The sequence below is a fragment of the Eulemur rufifrons genome, chromosome 3, assembly GCF_041146395.1.
Source record: "Eulemur rufifrons isolate Redbay chromosome 3, OSU_ERuf_1, whole genome shotgun sequence".
In the NCBI taxonomy this organism is placed as follows: Eukaryota; Metazoa; Chordata; class Mammalia; order Primates; family Lemuridae; genus Eulemur; species Eulemur rufifrons.
Genome location: NC_090985.1, coordinates 82061145 through 82086133, shown reverse-complemented (window position 1 = coordinate 82086133; position 24989 = coordinate 82061145). Strand labels below are relative to the sequence as shown.

The 24989-nt window shown below is 45.7% G+C and overlaps 1 protein-coding gene across 1 annotated transcript; it reads right to left on the bottom strand.

Annotated features, from left to right (window-relative positions):
• Positions 1-1738: 1738 nt before the first annotated feature.
• Positions 1739-23838, bottom strand: SBSPON (somatomedin B and thrombospondin type 1 domain containing). The gene is made up of 5 exons (XM_069466357.1): positions 23625-23838; positions 12157-12351; positions 6171-6261; positions 3999-4175; positions 1739-1856 (listed from the first exon to the last, which is right to left on the bottom strand). The coding sequence occupies exons 1-5, from the start codon at positions 23836-23838 to the stop codon at positions 1739-1741; spliced, it is 795 nt and encodes a 264-aa protein (XP_069322458.1).
• Positions 23839-24989: the final 1151 nt, after the last annotated feature.

The following is a 24989-nucleotide window of genomic DNA, read 5'->3' as shown; positions in this document are numbered from 1 at the left end:
TTCCACAAAACTAACTTTGACAGTTGAGTGAAAACATAGTCAGAAATATTTCTACTCTCGGTATTAATTATTGGAACTTTTCCATGCCTTTTAAGTTTGCTGATGTCATTCTGTCATTACATGACAAGGACCAAGAAATATGTATTTTAGTAAATCACTTGTTAGTGAATACTGTGTCACACAACTGAAACCAAAGGAATTTCATGTAGTTTAAATCTCAAGACTCAGTTCTCCAAAGAACATATCCTGAATTTAAAATTTACTTCAAAAATGAAATGGAAGAGTTTTTCCAGCACAGTCTTTGGCATAGTCCAGCTTCTCATGGAAGTGGACTCCTGGATGAGGAGCCCAGATCTGGCTCTGTGGCTGACCCCAAAAGGATTTGTCACCCCAGGTCCTTAAACATGCCACTTTCCCTCTAGTTCATTGGTTTTCCAACCATAAAATAAGGACACTAACATTTCTCTCTCCGTGTGTGAGATCGTAGCATTAATAATGAAATCCTCACTTTCTACAATCCATACCTCTGCCTTTCACCCCAAGCATTAGAAAATGTTTGCTGTAGAAAAAAAGTAGTAAGCTTACGTCAACTACATTGAAGTTGGATTTTGAAAGATTATTTTATTCAGCTTCAGGCTTTAAGCCTTGGAAATAATTGTAGATGCAAATGGTGGTAGGATTTTCATAATGAAAACAATTGTTTCATTCATTGGTGCCAAAATTTCTCTTCATGAAAATGACAACATTTAAAGGAACTCCTATTGACCCGGAATGAGCATTTTGATCTTTTTTAATTAAAAAAAGAAAATGTCTTCCATAAAAACAATATTTTTAGCATAGTTGGTTTTTCATTACAAAATGCTTACTGAAATTTTAAACAACTTGCCCTGTGTAAAATTATTTGTGACAGTTTGCTTTAAATTATTAATTCAGAATTTATGGATTATATGGAAAATATATGTGTGAGAGTGTACATATGTCTGTAGACTTTTTTTTTTTTTTTTTTTTTTAGAGATGAGGTCTTGCTCTGTCACCTAGGCTAGAAGTACAGTGGTGTCATCAGAGCTCACTTCAACCTCAAACTCCTGGGCTCAAACATTCCTCCTGCCTCAGCCTCTCGAGTAGTTGGGACTACAGGCATGTGCCACCATGCCCGGCTAATTTTTAAAATTTTTTTTGTAGAGACGGGGTCTCGCTATGTTGCTTAAGCTGGTCTTGGACTCCTGGGCTCAAACTATCCTCCCACCTCAGCCTCCCAAAGTGCTTAGGATTACAAGTGTGAGCCACCACGCCTGGCCCATACATCTTTATACACTTTTTAAAGTGAGAACCTTTCAAAGGATTATAGAATAGAAAGAAAGACTGCCAGATTCAAAGCATGGATACTCTTAAATGACGACTTCCTCACCAATAAATGGACATTTGCTAAACATTTCAGTTTAGCAAACAGATATATTCTGTGTCTCATGGGCCACCTGTTGAAAGAGAGGACTCCAGATTGAAGATCAAAGACAAAACCACAGGAGATTTTAGGGTGTGTCTTCAACTTAATAAAAATAAAGGTACAGTGCCCCTTGAGAACTGGCCCCTAAATTTCCTTTCTCTACTTCAGAGTATGACAATGATGACATGTACTCGGGGACTTTGGCCAAGAAATTTTTGAAGGTTTAGGAAGCATTGAACACGACTTGATATTTATCATGTTTACAAATGCATTTTGAAACATGTACATCGCAATCTATATAAAAATAAAGCTGTGAACAGCTGGACAAGAACATTGGTCTACTTTCCGAACTTTTTTCCAAGTTCCTTGACATCTAGGATTGCCGATTGCTTGCCAATGGAGAGTTTGATTTCTGAAACGATATTTTGAAAATGTTAGTTACACTAAAAGCAAACTGCAGAAAATTCTAATTTACAGAATTATATATTGGCGTTTTTAAAAAAATATATTGATCACACACAAAGGTTTAAAGTGCATTACAAATTAATTTTTTTTAAAAAAAAGGATCACAAACAGAGTTTCCCTTCTTTAGGTTCCTGTCAAAGCAAGTTACCAATTTTTCTTTTCTTTTTTTTTTTTTGAGACATTGTCTCACTCTGTTGCCCAGGCTAGAGTGTCGTGGCGTCAGCCTAGCTCACAGCAACCTCAAACTCCTGGGCTCAAGCGATCCTCCTGCCTCAGCCTCCCGAGTAGCTGGGACTACAGGCATGTGCCACCATGCCTGGCTAATTTTTCTATATGTATTTTTAGTTTTTCAGCTAATTTCTTTCTATTTTTAGCAGAGATGGGGTCTCACTCTTGCTCAGGCTGGTCTCGAACTCCTGACCTCGAGCTATCCTCCCGCCTCAGCCTCCCAGAGTGCTAGGATTACAGGCGTGAGCCACCGCATCCAGCCTTCAAGTTACCAATTAATCCCATCTGAGGACACCCTCATGTTGAGAGAGTAGTTTGGGGTTACCGTGTTTGCTGCTCCCCCTTGATCTGAATACAAGCACTACATAAATGAATGTGGCTTTTTCGTGTATATTTAAATTAGGAGGATCTGAACCAAATGATCTCTTTTAATCCTTTCCAACTCTTTGATTCCATAATAAAAAAAAAATGGGAGAAGTGGAAAGAGCAAAGCCAGATTATTAAAATTATTTATTTTTAATATTACTTTTAAACTCACTGGCACCTCAGCCAGGGTTTAAGTACTCTCTTTATGGGTACAAATTAAATTATGAATTCATTTAAAGTCAAAACATGGATGAGGTATTCAGAAAAATATTAAGTCTAAATATTAAGTTTCTATTTGATGTGAATTCCTGACCCACTTTACTGTTCGTTCATATGGTGTGCTCACTAGAGGCCTTTAGGCGCAAGTGACTAATAAACATAAATTCAAGTTATTAAATATTAAAACATACCACGGGAATAGTAATTAACTGGAAAGGCCCATATTTTACTTTTTAATCTGTATCTTTACCAGTTTCCACCTGACACACTTAAAACCATCATCCATGTGTGACCTACATTGCTCAGCACAAAATTGACTCTTCTCTTAGTTACGAATAGTGTTATCAGATTTAAATGGTAAATAAGTGTAGGCTGGGATAGATTTCCAGAGCGGTAAAATGTCTTGGGGGTTGATTCTTTCAGAAGATCTATAGATTTTTATAAGGTTATGACCCTGCAGAGCTGAACCCACCATCTCAGTCATGACTTACAAAAAATCCCCATGGAGCAGTGGTTCTAGGACTCCACTGTGGGTATGAATGACCTGGGCAGGGGTCAGGAAACTATGACCCCCTATCTGCCAAAGCCAGCCTAGCCCCTCTTTTTGTCTAGGCTGTAAGTTAAGAGTGATTTTTATGTTTTAAAAGAGAGATAAAATCAAAAGAATAATATTTTGTGACACATGAAAATAATATGAAATGCAAATTTTAATGTCTATAAATAAAGTTTTGTTAGAACAAAACCAAGGTTTACACAGTGTCTATGGCTGCTTTTGTGTCACAAAGTCAGAGCTGAGCGGTTGTCACAGAGACCACACGGCCTACAAAGCCAAAACATCTACTCTCTGGCCTTTTACAGAAAAAGTTTTCTGACCCCTGACCTAAAAGATGATGAAAAATCTATCTCCAAAGAGTCTAATTCAGTTGGTGTGAAGTGGGGCTCGGGAATCTGCATGTTTTAAATCTCTGTCCCAGGAAATTCTGATTCTAGCGGTCTCCAGAATACTGCTTTGGAGCGACCAAGTTTTTGGTGGTCCTTTGGGCGTTTGAGCTAAACCCCAGTATCAAAACTGACCCATTTATTGCGGTGTATGTCCTCTGAGTTCCACAGGGGGCACTGGCGTCCTGGACTCTGGGATTGCCAGACAGATGGCTCCTCGCTTACTGTTTTGACCCTTTGATATATCACACACCGGCCAGCTGGTTGGGACACGGATAGGACAGGTGTCTCAGAGTGAGTAACAAGCAAAGTCCTTCCGCCAGTGTCTCCCCCTCACCCGTCAGAGTCCAGGCCGTCCCCGGAACAGCGGAGGCTCACGGCGTTCATGGCTGGAGGCTGGCAGTCCACGCACACTGTGTACCCCTCGCGGAGATACTGCATCCATCGGGTCAAAGGGCGGTTTTCCAGCGCGCAGTGAGGAGTCAGGGACTCTGTCTTGAACTCCATACAGTATCTAGAGCAAAGGAAGTGACAATCGCACATGCTGCAGTTAGAGGTGGACTAAAGCTGCGGAAAGTCTCAGGAAAGCTGCCACCTCCAAGGGCGCGTGGCAGCCTGGAGCGGGTAGCGAGTGCGTCTTCGCAAGTCACGCACCAACCCCGGAACGCCTTTAAAGTTTCCCATTTGCTGAACCAGGATGACATATGACTGACAGCCACACAGAACCTTTTTGTTCTGTTTCAATCCACGATTGAACTATCTGGTCAACACAAATTTGCAGAAGCTTTTACATCCTGTATCCTGTCTAATCGAACCATTAAATCGTGTATGGGAGTCCATGTTTTAGTAGGAAACTAGCTAGCCCTTGATGACTTTGCTGATATTTTAAAGGATTATATAAATTGAATACACACTTGCTTTAACCTGAGAACTCTTAAATGTGAGCCCAGAAGGGACAGTCCTCGACACGCAGGGCAGCGCCTGTGCTGTTCTGCCCCACAGAGGTTCCCAGGGGCCTTCCCTAGACTCCCCGCCCAGCTCACCTGCGTGATCGGGCTAATGAGGATGAGTTTTGGCATGAAGTCAAGCATCAAAGATATATTGGACATCTAAGATGAAAGCAGAAATGGGAAGCTGAGACTTGTTTTTCTGTGACGGAGATTAGTGTCACCTTGTACTGAGCTGTGGAAATGCCAACATTATATGTGACTAGACTCCGAAGGCCCCCGGGGGAGCATGTGTGAATGTTTCAGAATGTTGTACTTCAAAGCAGCACAATTTTCCAATTTTTCAAGGAAACAAAACATAGTAAAAACCCTGAGTGCTGTAGAAGAAACTTGCATTTTCAGTTTAATGGGCTAATTCCTTAGCCATAGAATTATGAGTTGTAATAGGTTAAACGGAAAGTGTTTGGAGAGTCTGCTGCAAAGATCTTTACCAATGGTAGTAACTGAAGGTAACTAGGACTTTTAGTTATTGAGGTAGGAAATTCTACAATGCAGCTTCAATCAACTTCCATCAGACGGCGTAACCCAGACATCTCTTCAATGCTATTTGCTCATTAAATGATCATGCCAATCCCGTGTGGTAGGTATTAATAAATATTCTCATTATTGAAGAAGAAAAAACTGAGGTGGGCCGGGTGCGGTGGCTCACGCCTGTAATCCTAGCACTCTGGGAGGCCGAGGCGGGCGGATTGTTTGAGCTCAGGAGTTCGAGACCAGCCTGAGCAAGAGCAAGACCCCGTCTCTACTAAAAATAGAAAGAAATTATATGGACAGCTAAAATATATATATAGAAAAAAAAAAAAATAGCCGGGCATGGTGGTGCATGCCTGTAGTCCCAGCTCCTCGGGAGGCTGAGGCAGAAAGATTGCTTGAGCCCAGGAGTTTGAGGTTGCTGTGAGCTAGGCTGATGCCACGGCACTTCAGCCCAGGCAACAGAGTGAGACTCTGTCTCAAAAAAAAAGAAAAAAAAAAAAAAAAGAAAAAACTGAGGTGGAACAATTTATCCCAGGTCTTACGGCTGGTCAGAGGCAGTGTGGGGATCTGAACACGCAGCCACCTGGTGTCCCTTGTCTCATCAGAAGAGTGGACTTTGGTGAACATGGAGGGGCCTCCCATCCTGTGTCATTAGGTTTTGATAAGAAATCCTTTGAGGCGACGTGTGTGGCACCTTCAAATTCACCAAGCAGTCTATGGCATAGCACCAAGGAGTCTATGGCTGCATAAAGACTATAAGACGAGCATCCTTAGCAAGATTGATAAAATAATGTCATCTCATTTTTATACAGGTTGTTTCTTCTTGGAGCTCTGACCTCAGAGGCAAATAAATCTTTATAGCCCCACAGAAACAGCAAGGCGACAAGTACTTTCCCAACTCTGTGCTGAAGAATTGAGTTTTATCCAAAGTCAAAGAACAAGTAACAGAAGAAGACATATTCAAACCAAGTTGATCCTATTGGACAGACTTGACTAAACAACTGAAAAAAAACATAAAAAAAAATTACCCGGCATCCTCCGTGTGTGTGGCCCACTGTGGGGACGCAGCTGGTCTCGTTCTCTCCTTGTTGAATGCAGAGGTAGTTATAAAGGCGGGGACTAGAAAAGGGAGAATCACATTGAATGCGTGTTGCCCAAGTACTCAGAGCGACGTTTCCCAGCCTTGGTCTCCTATCTGCCTAAAGGTCCCATTTCTAAATCCACGAGTCTACCGCACACCATCAGGGAGTGAAACGAGGCTAAGTTACAGTGTCCCCAGAACCAAACTCGATAAAGATTTGTGTGCCTGTAGGTGGGTAGAGAGGGGAACTACAGGCCTTTGACAAACACATTTGTCTGCAGTACAAACAAAACCAAAAAACTGTGAGAGGAAGGCCGGGAAGAAAAACCAGGAAGAAATAAAAAGATGGGGGGGAGGGGTTGGGAGTAGGGGGACGAGTAAAAAAAGTGAGGTAATAGAAAGGGAGATGGAAGGAGAGAAAGCAGACGACTGGGGAGAGAGAGGAAATGAGGAAGAAGAGCAGCAGCACGGGAGGAAGGAACTGTGAGTCCTCCCCAAGCCTCTGCCCCCTGGATAACACCTGGCGTGAGTGCCCAGTGCCAGGCGGCACAGCTGTCCCTGTGCAAGCTCGGGGACAGTCTGCAGTGGTCACCTTCTCCTCCCTCTCATCCTCCCAACCCTACCCTAACTCTGATACGCTCGGTCGGAGAAAAAAAAAAAGGAGCCAGGAATCCTTCCTCCAGCCTCTGCTGTGTTTAATTTTATTTTGTTGCTGTGCCTTCTTCCTATCTCATCACCAAGTCCAGGAGGCATTCATTGCTATATAGCACCTAGAGGTAGCTTCCTGACTCCAGCCTGCTGTCAGCTCGAGGGAGGCAGGGCTATGCCTTGTTCATCGCTATGCCCTTCACACATTTACACACCCAATAAAAATCTGTGCGGTGAATGAATGGGCCAAGGACTGAATGAATGAGGTCACAGCCTGCCGCCAAAAGGCACAGGTCCTAGTTCCCCATGGTCTTCTGTTCCTATACTGAGCCTGGTGGCTGAGATGGCTCAACAGTCCTTTGGACCTTTTGTTTTAGAAACTGGATGATCCCAGGAAGGGTAGATACAAGATGACATTGACTTGTGAGATGCCAAAGTCATCATCAACACGAGCTCAGTGGCACGAGGGTAGAGGTTCCGAAATAGATACGAAATAGATGCTTCCAGCCTACGTGTTGGTTTTACCTGGCTCCGTACTGTCCCGAGATGATAGGCCTTAATTCTTTTTCAGATTTTCTTAATGAGGAGTCATTTTTATATTACTAGGGAATTTAAGACAAGAGCAGCCTAATACCAGGTAGCCACTTGCTCCCAAGAGTTGCAGGTACGGTTCTTGTCTCATGTGGTTTGGTGCCTAATCTCTCCAGTATGAAAATTATACACATCTACACTAAACCCTAGAGCCCCAGCTGTGTGGATCGTTCTCGTTGCACTGACATGTTTAGTTGTTTTCCAAAGAGAGCACATCACACTTTCTAAATGTGATCGTAGCTTTTGCATTTCTAAAATCCACATGTAGGAGGAAAAAGAACAAGTGAGTGCATGTATGTTAGGACCCTTCTCTGATTCTCTCAGACCGAATTGTCAAAAACACAAACATCTAAAAGGTTTTTAGTTTTCCCACATATTGTTTTCAATATGTGGGAATGTGTCTTCAGACACATGTATTTATTCACTAAATGAAGAATAAATTTACTACTAAATCCATGCAGCATTCTACAAGCCAGACTATCACATTTTCAGGATATGTTTCTTTAGCTCAAAACATTTACGTAATCTCTTAATTTGTACTGCAGCTGCATATATCATCACAAAAGGTCAAAGTAAGGTACTTAATGTATAGCTCGGGAAAAAAATGAGGTTAAGTAGAGGAAGGAAAAATAAATATATAACTCTAGTTTCTGATATAAAATTCTTATAAAACATTCTATAATAATAAAAATAACAGCTAACAATTATGCACTTCTAAATTTCCAGGTGCAACTTTAAGTCAGTTTTTACATATAAATTCATTTGATTCTCACAGCCCTCTGAGACAGATTCCCCATTTCACAGATGAGAAAATTGTGGCACGGAGAGGTTATCTGTGTAAGGCTCACGTCTAAATATGGCAGAGCCAGGCAACATCTCCCAAACCACACTCTTCAGTACCCCACTCAGGCGCAGATTACAGAGTTCCACTACTTTATGTGTCATATTTCCTGTGAATTATTTAAATTCTGCTTTATTTTCCCTTTCCGTGTCCAATCACTACCCTCTATGTGTGTAGTCAGATGTAGGAAAGGAAAAAAAAAACATTTTTAGCCCACTGTACTCAGAGTCCCCTCAAGTGGGACATGGTGGGGAGGGTGGGGAGGGGGAGCCGGGGTGGGGGTGGGGGAGGGTACAGAGTGGGCAGAGTTACCCCTTACCCCCTTCCTGTCATGGCCCCTGGTATTTTACAGCCTGCTCATTTGCAAAGTAACTTCATATCATATGTTACCAATCGTCCAAAAAACTTTATAAAGCGGTGTTATACCAATTTTATTCATCACAAAACTGAGGCTTGTAGAGGTTAGATGAAGGGAAAATAAATAAAATAAGTAAGCAAGGGCCCCAACACAGAGGAGATCTTCCTTTTTTTTAAGACTTAACTATCATGTTCAGTTTCACGCTCCTGGGATCGTGGTGCACCCTAAAAGCAACCCAGTTACCCAGGGCCTGTGTCCTCCACGTCGGCGTGGTTTGGTGGCACATCCTGTTTCCAGGGCTCCTTCCCCTGCACAGGAGACCAGGAGCCTTTGGTAAACACACCAGAAGCCAGACCCCTTGGAAGTTTCCGAACCAGCACCACTTTTTACTACTCCCCACAAATTCGATTTTCATTACTTCAGAGTGGTAAATAATTTAGAAATTATTTTTGCCTTCAGCTCCACTTATGCCTTTGTGTGGAAGCACGTAACCAGCTGCCCTGGGACAAAGGCTCCCAATAAACGTTAGCTCCCCTTCCTTCCCCTTTCCTGGCAACAGTATGCAAACATAATACAGTCTCTGTTCTCAGCTGATTTGCCAACTTTCCTGGCGTTCTATCAGCCTGCCATTGTCCGGTTTTACAACAACTTCCACCTCGAAGAGCGTGGCACTGAGCATACTTACTTTGAACATGAAAGTGAATTAAATTTGCTTTGAGAATTTCATAACGCCCTCTGACACAATGGGGCGTCACAAAAGCAGGCTTAGGGTCACTGGTCTATAGACAGTGCAGGAGAGAATAAAATGAGAAATTGACAATTAACACCTACCTGGAAGCATGCAGATTATAGTAAGGTAAATTGATCTCCTTTTAGGAAGAAAGCACACACGAAGAACTGTCAGTAATGTGCAACAAATTCGATAATGTGGTTTTTTTGATTTGATTTTTATGATTAAAATGTAATCGCAATATACAAGGGCTGTCGGGAAAGTATCCATGTAATATGTTCCTGTTATATTAACAATGGCTGGATACTTTATGGACAGCCCTCATACATTAAATGCAACAGGAAAAATACACTGGCAGTTTGATCATTAATTGATCATTAATTAGAGAGCTTTAGGGATCATGTTTCATTCACCGGCTTCACAGGGCCCTTATATTTCTACTTTGTTACAGGAATCTATAATCATGATTTTAGCTCTAATGATGACATTTAACAGCAAAACAATGTCGAGGAGGGGGGAACCCCACAGGACTTAGAGCCATGAGATCCAGGTTTAAGTTCCAGCAGGCCTTCACACGTGCCGTCACCTCTCAGAACTCCAAAGTCCTCATGTGTAAGCCAAGGATGAGGACCTGGTCCCACCTCTCTGTGGCAGGCACAGTAACGGCCCTTCAAAGATGTCCATGTCCTAATCCCCAGAGCCTAATGTGCACTTTCTGGCTGCCAAACACGGCAAATAAGCAGACTGGCTGCTTTTCCTGATAGATCGGCTCTAGCTTTTAAGTGCCAGCAAAAAAAAAAAATCAATACTGCCATACAGCGTCTTCCTCCCTGAGCTGTTTCTGTTGCGTTTCTGCAGAGAGCATGAGCTGAACGTGACTCTGTTCTATGACCGTTTCTGTGAGCAGCCACGTTAAGAGCATGACAGGATTTCCCTGCGAGCAGAATATGACTGCGTGTCAATGAGCAGGCTCCATCCCACCCCGCCATTTTCCTCTCTACTACCAGAACAATCTTTTCAAACCACACATCTGATTACATCGGGCCCTGCAGAACACACTCCAGAGGATTTCCAGGGCTCTTAAGACAAAGACCAGGATCCTAAATAGGGTGTTCTCTGTGCTCCCCTCACACTGACCTTCCTGCAGCTTCTCGTCTGGGCCTGTGCCTCCCCTGTGTTATATAAATAGCCAAAACGGCCCCTCACCACAGGCTGAGACTCTTTAGCTCAAAAGCGTGCCAGCACCAAACTCAAATTGTTACACCTCCAACTGTTTTAAAATAGCCAGACAAGCAGATTTTTAGCCATTTAGGGCCGGCCTGTTTTGCACGCCCATGAAACTATACCCAGCATCTGCTGGCGGTTGATAGGCTAGAGCCTTGTGCTATAAAACCCCATGCTGCTACTGCCCCTCAGAGTGGACCCAGAGACTCCCCACTGTGCCGCTGGATGACATCACCTGGACACTTAAGACCTCTCTCCAATCCCCCTCTCCCTCAGGAGTTCTTGAGCCCCTCCCCTTTCTGGATGGTTCCCCCACTCCTTAGCCCACCACAAGCCTCTGGACAGCCTCGTGCTGTGAGGACCTCTCATCTCATGCAGCCCAATAAAGCTTGCTGTGTTACTGCTTCTTGTGCTCATATCGTTCCCCTTGATCAGCCCTCAAATCCCTCAAAGCCCCTACACGACCAGCAGCTCTGACCATCCGATCTGGCCACACTGGTCTGTCCTCTGGGCAGCTCTACATATCTCAGCCCCATCTCCAGGAGGGGGCCCCGCCCTTTACTGCCCCAAGACCAAGGGGAATCACCTCATTACACCTGCTCATAGCTCATGCAACTCTCACTATCAGTTGCACCAGTTACGATGGCTGTAAAGTTATGGGATTAATTTCCTGGTATTATCTGATTGTCGCACTTCCTCCCACTGGGCTGTGACCTGCATGACAGCAGGCATCAACTGTTATCACCATTGTTACCCTGGCACCCGGCCCAGCACCTGGCATCAAGCAGACTCTCAATACATATTTGTGTGTGGAAAAAAAGAAGGAATGAAATGACTTGATGAGGACCGTGTTGGCATGACATTGTCCATGTTCCTATGAAAAACATACGGTCTTTGCTATCCTGAGAAGTCAGTGTTGTGCCCTGTTGGATTCAATTCAGATCAACACATCAGCTTTTTTGTTTGTTTCTTTGGAAGCTTCACCTGGCTCCCGGCTCATTGGCCCCTCCACAACCAGAGCGGTCTTTGCAAATCACAGATCTGGTCAGATCAGCCCGAATCCAGTCAGCTTGAGAGGAGAGCAGAGCCACTTTTATCATTGTTTAGAAATTTACCATTTTCCCACTATTTTCACACATGTGAGCATGCGTGATTAAACAGGAATTACAGCGGAAGGTGAATAGAGTTATCTCTACCGAACCCTGACGGTCCTGTGTGAAATATCAGACATCATCCTATCTGAAGCCCTCACCACCAGCTGGACTGAGTTCACCAAAACCCACAGGCATGCGGCTTGTTTCCGTACTGAGTCCATGCACCATCAGGCTATCAGACACACCGAGGGAACAGGGGAGAGGCAGGCATTTGTGCAGCTGGCCATAATTCCTTTATTAAGCACTTCCTGAGTTTCCTATCTACTGCGTGCAGACTGGCCCATCCCACTCCCTGCAGCGCATGGAACTTTCCGCGCACAGCGCACGGATGCTGTGGCCAAAAAGCCATCCAAGGAGGCAAAAGCGGCAACCGCGAAGTGTCAGTACCGAAGGCATGCCCGCAGTCCTGGCCCTGCGGCGTGGAGTACTCCAGGCAGCCGGCTCGCTCTTCCAGGGGCGGGCAGGGCGCCCCGCCGTTCTGCGGCTCCTGCCGCACCGAGCGCCTCCGCACGCGGGTGGTGGGCTTGCACTGGTCTGCACAGCCACTCCAGGGGCTCCACTCCCCCACGAAGCACGGGCGAGCTGCAAAACAGCACAACAGGACGCTCACCTGAGTAAACCCAGCCAGCCTGCCAGGCCGCTCCCGCTAACACAAACGGAAGTTTAGCCCCAGTAACCTTCACCTCGACCCAGCCCTGTGTCGGGAGAACACAAAGCTTCAGCAGGTCCTAGTTGGCATTGACTTCACCTGTACCCGCCTAACTGATAACCCGTTAGAGGCCACTGGGTATCCCAGGATCCCCAAGGTGCCTCTGAGCCAGGGACACACACCCAAGTACATGAGGCGGATGCCTTCGGGGTACATGCTCAGACTCCCACGGCTGACATCAGCTCTTTGCTTTTGTTTGTCCTTGATATTAACTTTACTCGTCTCCGCTCACAACATTTTTATTATAACAGTAATACACTCTCGTTGTAGAGAACATAAGGAAAACACAAAGTATAAAAAAAGAAATGTGCTTCACCCACCAATAATCCCATCACCCAGCCAGGCCAATTCTTATCCGCAAAGGCGTCTCTGTAAGAAACATGGCTTGGGGCTACACACGGGGACCCCCACACTTTAGGCTTCTCCTGTTTGCTCTGTTCTCATTATTCTCCATGACTCACAGGTTCACAAACTACGAGTGTGGGAGTTTAGAGATGACCAGCCAGAGCCCAGAGAGGTAAAGAGTGCCATGGCCACGTGGGAAGGGGCTACGCTGCTCCCTGGAGTCCAGCACTATGTCTGAGGACTCACCTGACGGGCGAGCCAAGCCAGTCCTTGATTCTGAAAACCCAATTACCAAATCTGGAGATGGAATTAAAAAATGCAATTTCCTCACCACGACGGTAAAATCAAAGTGGTTTCACATTCAACTTTCCCATTGAAAGTTCTGATGAGTCTTTTATAATAAAAGGACTGTAATGAGTTTTTAAATTGAATGATTTCCGGACTTGAAATTAAATATGAGAAAAGGAAAGAACAAGAAGACAAAAGCTGTGTCTCTGAACTAAACACCAAGCTTTTTTCTTCACAGAGTGTGACCCACTTTCCCTATTACTGTCACACTTTGAAGTTCACAGTGTTTTTGACAAAAAAGCACTCTGGCTTCTTTGAGCACTTGATTTGGACTTCTGACAGTTTGTACTTGAAAACACACTCGAGCTCAGGGCTCGTGGTTTTCCGAGGATATGTTATTTGGTGACACACAGCCACCTCTGACATGAAAAGGACTGCACACAACATAATTCAAAAATTTTAATACGTTTTAAAACATGCTTTCATTCATCATCTAAAAACCCATAGGCATCACATGTCAACTACCTAAAGAAGCAACAATGAGCCACGTCAGGGTTCATTCCCAATATCCGCTGTGCATACATCTTTTGGAAAAATCAATAACAGGTCACTTCCTGTTCGTCATCTCTTGTTGACCTTTCCCTTTTTATTTTCATTATTTCACGATTTCATGATTTCATGGGCCCATCGAACCAGAAGGCATTTAAAGAGCTCCCCTAGGCTGCGAGCTGGTCGAGAAGGACTACTTCTATCCTTCATTCTTTCAATACCGCTCTTCCTGCCCAAAACCTCTTCATCCCTGAGTCTAGCTAGTCCTGCCAGGATGTGTTGAACTTGAGCAACACTCAATAATACATGCAAAAGAATGCAGTTGTTTCAAAGAAAGATTAACATTTGGACATCACCATAAAATAAAATTTTGCCACGGCATTAAGTCAGAATATGACCTTGGGACAGACTCTGTCCATATGGTAACAGATGGCCCTGGGGAGAGTTTTCTGGCTGAATTTAGCCCCCCAAGGTTTCTTCATCATTTGTGTCCAACGCCCAGTATTTGTTTATTTTATTTGGTTTGGTCCCACAGCTGAGGTCCTCAAAATCACAGAATCATTGCATCAATTGTTGTTCCTGTTGGTTAAGATTTGTCCTGGGCAAAATGCTATTTCCTGTTTTTCCAATCCATGACTTTAAAAGCCCCAGAAAGAGAATTGGAAAGTTCTAGGGTCCAGGACAACATCTGATGGCCTCACTGTAAGACAAAATAAAAACACTCATATAGAATTATGTGAATAAAAAGGCATTCCACAAAATATTTTGTATTGGCAGAGTAATCTGGGATATGTATTCCTATTCTGCACCAAAGATTCTATTCCTGACTAGCTCTTGAACTTTTGATTATTTGGATCGCAAGCCATCGTAAATTGTGAGATCTTTGGTCTCGGAGGTTAAGGGAAGTACGGAACTTCTGGTGGATTTATTACCACAAGCCATATATTACAGCTACATGACACAAATTTCCTTCTGAACTATCCCATAGTATTCTTGTCCTCTTTCCCTTTGAAGCTTGTCCTTATCCCATAGCATTCTTGTCCTTATCCCACTAAAGCTAGTTTCACCAGCTGTTAGTAGAGCAGACAGACTGTGGTACCCGTGAGTGGCATGATTACCTGTGATTCCAAGTTTGTCACAGCTTTCTGAGTGCTTAATAGTTAGAATTGGATGGCACCATCCACCCCTTTTAGGGGAAGGCAGCCTAGATTTAATGGGTGCCAGAAACCTCGACAAGCTCACTCTTTTCTTTTTTTCTTCTTTGTTTCAACACAGCCTACTATTTAGGGGGAGTTTCCCCAGGAGCAGCCCAGGAGACATGGATCGAATGTAAGTAATTTGTGTGGGAGGTAATCCCATGAAGCACCATAAGGGAGCAGAGAAGGGACAGAGAAGCAGACATAGCTGGGCACAGAGTTGCACACCCGTAATCCCAGCCACTCTGGAGGCTGAGGTGGGAGGATTGCTTGAGGTCAGGAATTTAAGGCCAGGCTGAGCAATATAGCAAGACCCCCTGCATCTAAAAAACTTAAAATAAGTGCATTAAAATTTTTTTTTTAAAGAGAAGCAGACATAAAAGAGAACAGAGACATAAAATAGACATCTAAGTTCCTACTGTAGGCCCGGTGGGCACCTCTGGCTCTCAGCTCACTGGAGAGTGAGATAATGGATATAGACCCAGAGTGTAAGGAATTATCAAGTCCCTCCTGATTTACTAAAGGTCCCCCTTTCTCAAGAGCTTTCTGGTTATCAGATATCTCTGTCACAGACAGAGGAGAATGGCCAAGAACAAAACATTTATATATTTTTGTAACCAATCTGCATACAGGAGTAGGACACATTGTCGCATGTCCTAACAGGGACAGCCAGTCACATCCAAGTACAGTTACCTTAACAGATGCATCACCAATTTTTTATTTTTAATAGATGACTTAAACTCCCTCATTTCATTTATATTTCATTTGACATCCAAACTGCCTGCTGTGACCTACAAGGTCCCATGTGACCTGGCCTCTGCCTGACCCTGGGCTCTCAGCTGGAGTGCCCCCCTCCAAGTTCCAGCCATATGGTCCTCTTCACCCCTTATCATACCAAGCTCTTTCCCTCGGTGGGAGCTTTGTATGTGTTTTCACTCTTCCGGGGATGATGTTCTTCCCAAGCTGGGCATGGCTGGGTCCCTTTGGGTCCCAGGTGAACTGTTTCCTCTTCAGGGAGTCCTCTTCTGGCCAGCTTTTCTAAGTAGTTTCCAGCCCCCCTAATACACACACACACAACAATTTCCCCTCGGAGCTTGGCGTTCCTTGCCTTGTAGAATCTCCATCATTTATAACTACGTATTTGTTTTGTTTATTGTTGTCCCCAAGGATCATGATAGTTTTTCATTTCATTCCTAGTACTTGGCAAGTAAGTGCTCAGCAAATATTTGTTGAATAAATGAATGAATGAATGAATGAGTGAAATTGGCATTGGGAAAATTCCTCCTCCTCCCTAAATCATGTTCTGACTCTGATCTGCTCGTATCATCAGTTAGAAGCCAATGCACTGAAGGAGGCTCCAGAGAGGGAGAGACAGGAGCAAGTCAGAAACGCCCACAGCCAAAACCACAGGAATTCTGAGCCTGGCCCAGAGTCGTCTGGGCTCTCCTGTCAAGGGAGTCCCAAAGGGGTGGGCCCAAAGGGTGCCCATTGGAGGGAGCCTCACTTTCTGTGCCTTAAGGTTGGGTAGATCCCAGCTTCTCCCGGCAGCCACAAGTCCTCCACATCCTTCCTAATCCATTCGTATCTCCTGCCAGTACCACATCTTGAAAGTATGAATAACAAGCCTCTTTAATTTTATTATCTGTGGCGTGAAATGGCATTTCCTTTATTTGATCCAAATTTCTCTCACTCAAGAATTTCAGAATATGGTGAAAAAAAAAAAATATTCATGCTTATCTTTTCGGTGTCACTCATGTTCTTACTGTTTTGGAAGGTCCCCTTCCCTCCCAGCCAGACTTTTCAGATTCATGTCTCCAGCTTTGGGACCCATCTGTCTAGACACTTGGCATCTCACAATTGCTACTGGGCTTTCTCTAGACCCGTTCACAGCTTGGTGAATGTGCCAGCCAGAACAAGACACCCTATTCTCAGGCTTTAGGTACCAAAGGGTCACTTAAAAAATGTTTTTTCAAACGTTTTTCTTAGCAATGTCAAATATACACACACACATACACACACACACAGCAACAAATTGAGTAGATAGAGCCATTCATTTTATATAGTTTGGATTATTTCTTCTTCAATGTAAGGCCTCACTCTTGTTTTCACGCAGCAATGTCTCCTCGGTTAATCGCAGACACTCAAGAACTCTTCTTTGTAATCTAGCCCTGCCTGCTTGGCTTTTTGCCACCTCAAAGTTTAAGGCCACCCACGAGCAAGTGCTTTCTCCCTCACATTGCTAAGTTCAAAGAGTCTTCATCATTTCTCAGGAAATATTCTTCTCACACCTTACCCACAGCAGTACCCACGTAGACACAGCTGTTGTTTCATGATATTCTCTGGATGAAAAATAAAACCCCCAACACACACATACACACACACACCTCATGGTGACACAATTTTAAGTATGTGTCATCTGCCTCTCTCTCTTTCCACATGTATATTCTTTTCTGTGGAACCATATCAAAGCTTCTCTGAAAGTCAAAGGAGACTATATTGCCCCTGCAGAAAGCTCAAATATTTTTTTTCTTGCAGGAACCATGTTATCTGAGCCCCAATAGTTTTTTTCTTTTCAAGACATTAACTGGGCCAGGTGTGGTGGCTCACGCCTGTAATCCTAACACTCTGGGAGGCCAAGGCGGGAGGATTGCTTGAGTTCAAGAGTTTAAGACCAGCCTGAGCAAGATACCTCGTCTCTACTAAAAATAAAAAAATTAACCAGGCATTGTGGTATGTGCCTATAGTCCCAGCTACTCAGGAGGCTGAGGCAGAAGGATCGCCTGAGCCCAGGAGTGTGAGGTTGCTGTGAGCTAGGGTGATGCCACGGCACTCTAGCCTGGGCAACAGAGTGAGACTCTGTCTCAAAAAAAAAAAAAAAAAAAAAAAGACATTAACTGGACTAGTTCCTGAAATGCTAGCAAGACAAAGAAGTGGACTGCCTCATTAAATAGATAGAATTTTACACATCATGTTAGCCTAAGGGGGAAAAAAAAAGAAGATATGAATGAAAAAGATAATGATGCTTTTTTTCTGAGTGGCAGGTTTCCAGGTGAGTTATTTTCTTCTTTTACGCATTTCTGTATTTTCCAAATTTTCAGCAACAAACGTATTGTAAAAGGAAGGAAAACCTTTTAAAACGGAAGTGTGGTCACACCCCAGATGGCAGTGGCCCCTGAAGCCAGGGATAACATCCTCTAGCTGGGATGAATGCTGCCGTTCTTTTAACAAGCATTATGAAATGGCATCGTGATAGCCTTGAGGGGGTTGCAAGGAGGAGCAAGACACACTCTGCCCTCGAGGAGCACAGCCTGGATGGAGAGAGGCTTGCTCAGTCTGCCGGTGTGTATTTGGGGCCTACCCTGCAAAGTACACAGCTTCTCATAAAGCCTCATTTCCCAGAGACAGAAAAACATCTTGCTTACAAGTGTGGGCTCGGGATCCAGATTATCTGGGTTTGAATCTCGCCTCATTCCTTATTATGTGTGTGACTTTGGACAAGCTACCTAACTTCTCTGTGCCTCTCTTACCTTGCCCGTAAAATGAGACCAAAATGAGGAATAACTTCAGCGGGTTGTGAAATCCAACTAAGGGAAAAGCCGTGAAGCGCCTGGGAGAGCGCCTGGCAGAGCGGACTTGCTGGGTAAGCGTTAACAACTCACCCTCCTTCCCAGCACACCGAGGGCTGCAGCCAAGTTCTGCTAAGTCATTTTGAATACTGGCTCCAGGCCCCGCTCACTTTTTCTGCAAAGTCAAAGGCAGGGGAAGCCACAGGGGTGTCTCTGTTCTAGCTCCTGTAAAGCCACAACTTTCTAAATCCTCATAGACTGTGAAATCCTTCCTTTGGGTGAGTTTTGGAGCCCATATTTTCAAGCATGGTGTCCCTTTCCTCGCCAGATATGATGTCATCAGATTTTGGCCAGTTTGTTTCCTAGACTCCCCAGAAATCTAGAAGACACTGGCCCATATAGGCTGCTCAGTATTTGTCCTGCTTCCACTTGGGTTAATTTTTACCCTTTCTTTAAGTTGCTCATCAATGATCTAATGTAACCTACTGTTTGCATAGAATGGAAACTCAAGGAACCCAACTGGTAAGTTAGAGACTGGGGTGTTATGCACCTGATAATCAAGTCTCCCAAGAAGTTCTTCCAGGCCAGAGTGGCTTGGGTCTGTTCCCCTACTCGACTTGTCCCCATCCATGGTCAGACACAGCCAATGCAGAATTTTCCATCCTTTTCTTCACGGAGATGGAGATGTGATACATCTTCGATGTTGAAACCCAAGCCATGATCATAATGAGATTTTCTTAAATAATTCGTTTCAGGACAGATTTCTTTGGCAGTTTAGTAATTCTATAGATGCAAGAACAATCATATTTTTACATGAGTTAAAAAACAAAACAAAACCCAAAACAAAACTTTCTACTTAGAAAAAGAAATGCCATCTCATTTCTTAGCCACACCAAAAAAAAAAAAAAAAAAAAAAGAGTTTGCCAAGATGAAAAGATCAGAAGGAACAGAAGTAAAGCATGCTTAGCTATGCTGACTCAGTTACATTTTTCATTCACTTGAATGTAATATCAGCCAAAAGAGGCTTTGGGCAGCAACAATAGGTAATATAACATTGGGTAAGAAGGAGAAGAGATTCTAAGGGGCAGAAAGACTTTCTATGCAGAGAGTAACTAGGGGCCCTGAGATGCTGAATCAACTTGATTTATCTAGAAACAAATTATAGCCATGAATTGGCACAAATGGATGCTGATGGCATCTTGAAATCCGATCTCAGCTCTGCTCATTCGCGTTAACTTGAGTGAGGGAACCCTTGGAAAGTATCAGCTGCTGCATCTGTAAAATGCTAATATAGGTCAACAACATCTTTGCCCAAACCCTGGAGGCAGATGAGTTTCACAATTCAAGATGAGCTAGAGCCCATTCTTCGAAGTGAAATATCACAAGAAAGGAAAAACAAGTACCACGTATAGTCGCTATCAGATTGGCACTAACAAATTGGATCGGCACTTAGGTGCTCACATAGAGGTAACATTCATCAGGTGCTGGGCGGGTGGGAGGCAGTGGAGGGGATGGGTAAATTCATAACTAATGGGTGCGAAGCACACTGTCTGGGGGATGGGCACCCTTGTAGCTCTGGCTTGGGGGATGCAAAGGCAATATATGTAACCAAAATGTTGGCACCCCCATAATATTCCGAAATTAAAAAAAAGAAAAGAAATTTGAAAAAATTGCCATTACAAAAAAAATAAATAAATAAATAAAGGGAATACAGTGCACATACCTTTTGTGGGGTGTCCCCACTGCAGCAGGGTCAGGGGAAGCTTCTTACAACAACATGTTAATATTTTAGAGGCAAAATATACTCACACTAAATGGAATAAACAAAGATTATCAATTACCTTTCATCAGGTCAGGTCAGGTGAGACTTTTGCCATCAAGGGAGTTATGAAAAAACTTTCAAACTTTAGCACTTTCTGGATTTGGGGATTGTCGGTAAGGGATTGTGGACCTGACCTGCCTTTCTTACAAAATTGCCAGGAGGATCAAAAGAGACAAAGTACGTAAGTACCTGTCGCATGGCAGGAGTTCAATAAAAGATATTTATGATTTAATATGAGCAAATACAATTATAGCAACATGCTGTCATAAAATTATGTAAATATTTAATCAAATAGAATGTTCACCGGTGTCCGCTGGTGCTACGAGCTGACCAACAGTACATTTGCTGAGTGCCTGCTCCATGCCCGGCAACACTGCGCTTTCCAGGCATTCACCCCTTCCACCAACTCTGCAGTCCCACGTGGTGGCTTTAGCATTCCCCTATTATAAATGAGCTCGCTACTCTAGGCCCCGCGAGGTTCTGCGAACCCACAAAGCCAGTAGATGGCAGGGTAAAGGTTGAACGCAGGATTCTGGCTTTAGAGGCAAAATCGAGGCATTCAGGTTACTTTTGGGGGGAAAAAATCACAAATAGGTATCTGGAGGGTAGACTCTGTGAGAAGGGAAGGCTGTGTTCTGGGAGTTGCCCCCAACCAGTTCCAGCTGCCCAGTCAGCTCTGAGCCTGGCAGGCGGCGGCGTGTTGGTGGCGCTAGTCCAGGGCTCAGCCAGCCGGGCCTCTCGGCTCTGCGCCCTTCGCTGTCACCCTCAGCCCTGACGGATGAGCAGGCTCAGGCTCACCGGTGGCCAGCTTCCAATGGTCTCTATTTTCTTCCTCCCCTCACGAGAAACTCTAGGCACAGAATTTACCAAGAAGGAGCATTTTTCAGTCCCACACCTGCTTCTGTCTAGGCCTGCAAGGTCCTCTGCTGGCTCTGGGGAAGGGCATTTAGGGCTCCCAACATGCCCCTTTTAAAATTCTATCCAACACCATCTCCTTTTCTGCCACTCACGGCTCCTCTCCCAGGCACACACTTGCAGTGATTTCTAGTTCTTCATGATTTGGTCAGACCATCTCTTCTCTTCTGTGCTTACCCTCTAAATCCCCACTATTTCTACCTCCTAGACCGAAAATAAGGGATTTTGTTTTCTCTCTCTCTCTCTTTTTTTTTTTTTTTTTTTTGAGACAAAGTCTTGTTGCCACAGGTAGAGTGCAGTGGCATCGTCATAGCTCACAGCAACCTCAAACTCCTGGGCTCAAGCGATCCTTCTGCCTCAGCCTCCCGAGGAGCTGGGACTACAGGCATGCACCACCATGCCCAGCTAATTTTTTTCTATTTTTAGTAGGGACAGGGTCTCGCTCCTACTTAGGCTGGTTTCAAACTCCTGAGCTCAAGTGATCCTCCCACCTCAGCCTCACAGAGTGTTAGGATTACAGGCGTCACCCCCAGCCGAGGGATTTCTTTTTGACCAAATAAAGACTTTGAGGGTTTTGCAACTCCTTGTTAGCACTGCTGGGCCTCACTAGAAAGCAAATTCTTCTCACGACACGCCCTGTCTTTCCCCATCCCTCGGATGTGCCTGAATCTCCAGATCTGGCTGCCTGCACTATCTGTCCTGGTCACCATTTTAGCTCAAGGCCAGCACAGGGCCTGGCATGAGCAGGCCGACATCCACAGTGACTGCTGGACCTCGACGTTAGGCCTCCCATCTCTCCCTCCTCCTAGAAAGCCTCTTCCTCATTCCCTAGGCCCAGGCCAGCCCAGGACTTCCTCTGGGAAGTCTTCCTTGAATTCCTTGAGTCTTTGAAGTGTTCCCTCCCAGAGAACCTCTTTTGGTGCTAAGGACGGTGCACATAGTTTTGCACACGTTGCCCGGCTAGACTAGGAACTCCTAGAAAGCAGAGACAGCATCTGTGTCATCTTCCTGTCCTTGTGCTTACCACAGATCTGGGCACATTATCTAGGTCACGTGAATCCCGTAATTAAAATGTAGGCAAGCCCCTCATGGGAGAGTGATTCTGCCACAGTGAGAGCTTTGCCTGGGTTCTCCAGGTAAATGAGGCCAACAGTTCCGGATGCTGAGAGGAGACACCTGCCTCAAGGGCGCTGCATTTCCTAAAGAGCAGATGCTTCCATCTTACCCTGGCCACGGAGCAGGAAAGGGAAAGAAGCTTATCAAAAGGAACATCAATATGCATAGGTAAATCATTAGCTTTCAACCAGGGTCGAAAAATCTTTAAGCTTGTCAGCTGTGTTCCGTCAGCATCAGGTCTGTGCTACTGGGGCCTCGTCCGCCGGCGCAGAGGCAGGGGGGTGCTTCTCCCCACTGGGCAGCTGGCGCCCCAGGGAACGGCACAGCCCAGAGACGCTGAGTACCCTTGAGTGCCAGCCCCAACATCTGTGCGGCTCTGGGGATGATGAGATTAACCCGGAACAGAGCTACTTTTATTTCCAGAGCCGGCTTCTTTCAGGCACACCTTGTTCCTTAGGACTATACTCACCACTTTTTCCTTTATTTTTTAATTCAATCAAAACAACATTTATTGAGCCCTTCACAGGGGCAAGGAACCATGAGGTACTGTGGGAAATGTAAAGAGGAACAAAACTGATCCTAAAGGAAAATGAGCAAGATTAAAACATAATTTTTTGAGACAAAAATCCTTATCATGCTGTATAGATAAAACTGAATCCCAAGAACACATTGCACACCTCGTTATCAGGAAGGGCTGTGCTACTGGTTGGGGTCCAGAGGTGAGGACAACCCTGGTCCTTTAAGAACTTGCTCTCCAGAAGACAGTACTCTCCCTCAGCAAGACCTAGGCACTAAGCAGGATGACTACACATTCCTGCCCTCGTCACCCCTCACGGGGCCCAAAGACCCCTGAGGGTTAACAGAAGGAAAGTGGTGGGGCCTGGCCTGGGTCGTGCCCAGTAACCTCTCAGTGTCATCTCTCCATCCCGGAGCTGGTCCCCCCGGCTGGAGTTTCCGAGTCGCAGAATTCACCGAAGAGGTGGCCCCACAGCCTTCCAGGAGAACAGAGGCCCCTTCCCTCCAGGCTCTGGTGAGGAGGGTGCTTCGGAGCCGTCTGTCCGGATGGAGAGGACGGGGAGACCTCTGGATGGTAGAGGTTGGGGAACGCCCGAATGCAGAGTCTAGGGTTCGGCTGGGTGGAGGGGACAGGGGGACCCTGGGATGAATGGAGCTCGGTGTACCTGTTCGTCGGTGGCTGGGATGGGCGGGGATAGAGGGCTGGACACGCCAGGATGGAAGGCGCTGGGGGACGCCTGGCTCTGGGGCTGCGGTCCTTGGCACCGCGCCCGCCCCGTGCCCGTCGGCTGCGAGCGAACGGCCGGCGCCCCACCCTCGGCCTGGCCACCCACCTGGGCATGCCCTGTCGTAGTCGAAGCAGCAGTCCCCGGTGAGGCGACAGGCTTGGTCGCAGAAGCACGTCCCGTAGACCCTGTCCAGCCTCCAGCCGTGGGCGAAGCAGGCAGGGTCCCGGCCGGGGCAGCAGCGCCCAGCCTCTGCGCAGCCGGCCAGGGCCCCGGGCCACAGCCGCGCCAGCGCGCACAGCGCCATCCACAGGGCCCTCATGGCCAGCGCTAAGGCGGCGCCTGCGACGCGACAGGCCCCCGGGGCAAATGCTCCGCTCCTCCGAGAGCCGAGGCCCCCGAGCTGCCCGAGCGGCCGGCGCGGCACAGCCCGGCCCTGCCCGGCGCCCGGCCCCCGCCCTCGCGCGGCCCCTCCCCGGCCTTGGCGGCGCGCCCGCCGGCCCGGGCGGTGGCGCGGCTGCCCCTGCTCAGGTGGGGAGGGCACCACAGCCCTCCTGGGACGCGCCCGCCGTCGGCGGTCCCGGCGCCGCCCCCTCCCGCTGCCAGTCCGCCCGCGCCCCCCGCCCCGGCCCCGGGGGACCTCGGGGCCGGGGCGAGGAGTGGAAAAGCGGGTGTTCGGGTCGGGGGATGGGCAACCAGGAGCCAGGCCGGGGCGGCCACATTTCCTGGCCCCAAGCTGTGCTTCCTAACCTCTGGGGACACGTTAGCGAGCGGGCATTTTCACTCTAAAGACAGGCGACGAAGAGCCCGATGTGCACCAAATAGGTATCACGAGCGCCCTGCACGCGGGCCACCCTGCCTTCGCCCGGGAAAGTCCGCTCTGCATTTTTTCCGCCGCTCACCAACCGTCTGAGCCCCGCGGGCCACAGAGAAGCAGGGAGATGAGACCAAAGAAGCATCCTTTCCTTCTGCCACATTTTTATAATGGGATTTTTCTGCCCAAGGAAAATGCCACTTTTCCCCACTTAAGAGGCAATTAATGAATATGAAGGAAAGAATAAATAAGATATAAATGGTGCTCTGCTTTCTGTTAAAGCCGATTTCTGAAAAGAAACCCTGATTATTGATATTTTATAAATAACTTCCACTTTAATAGGTGCGTGCCTAACTTTTTATATACGTCCCCTCCCCCAATGTATTACATTTTGTGCACTTCGCTCCTTTTTGTTCACCAATATTTATTCTGGAAGTTTTAATTATTTTATGTTTCTAAATCATTTATACTAACACGGTTTTTGTGAGAAACCAGTAATATAGCGTTTTCTGCATGTGTTAACCTAAAAAATCAAATTAATTTCAGAGACTAACTTCTTTTCTCAACAAAGACTTCTCATGGATGAATTTTCTTTATTCATCAGAGAAAAAGTACCAAAAGTAAAAATGAAAAAACTTTACTACAAAAATAGTAAAACA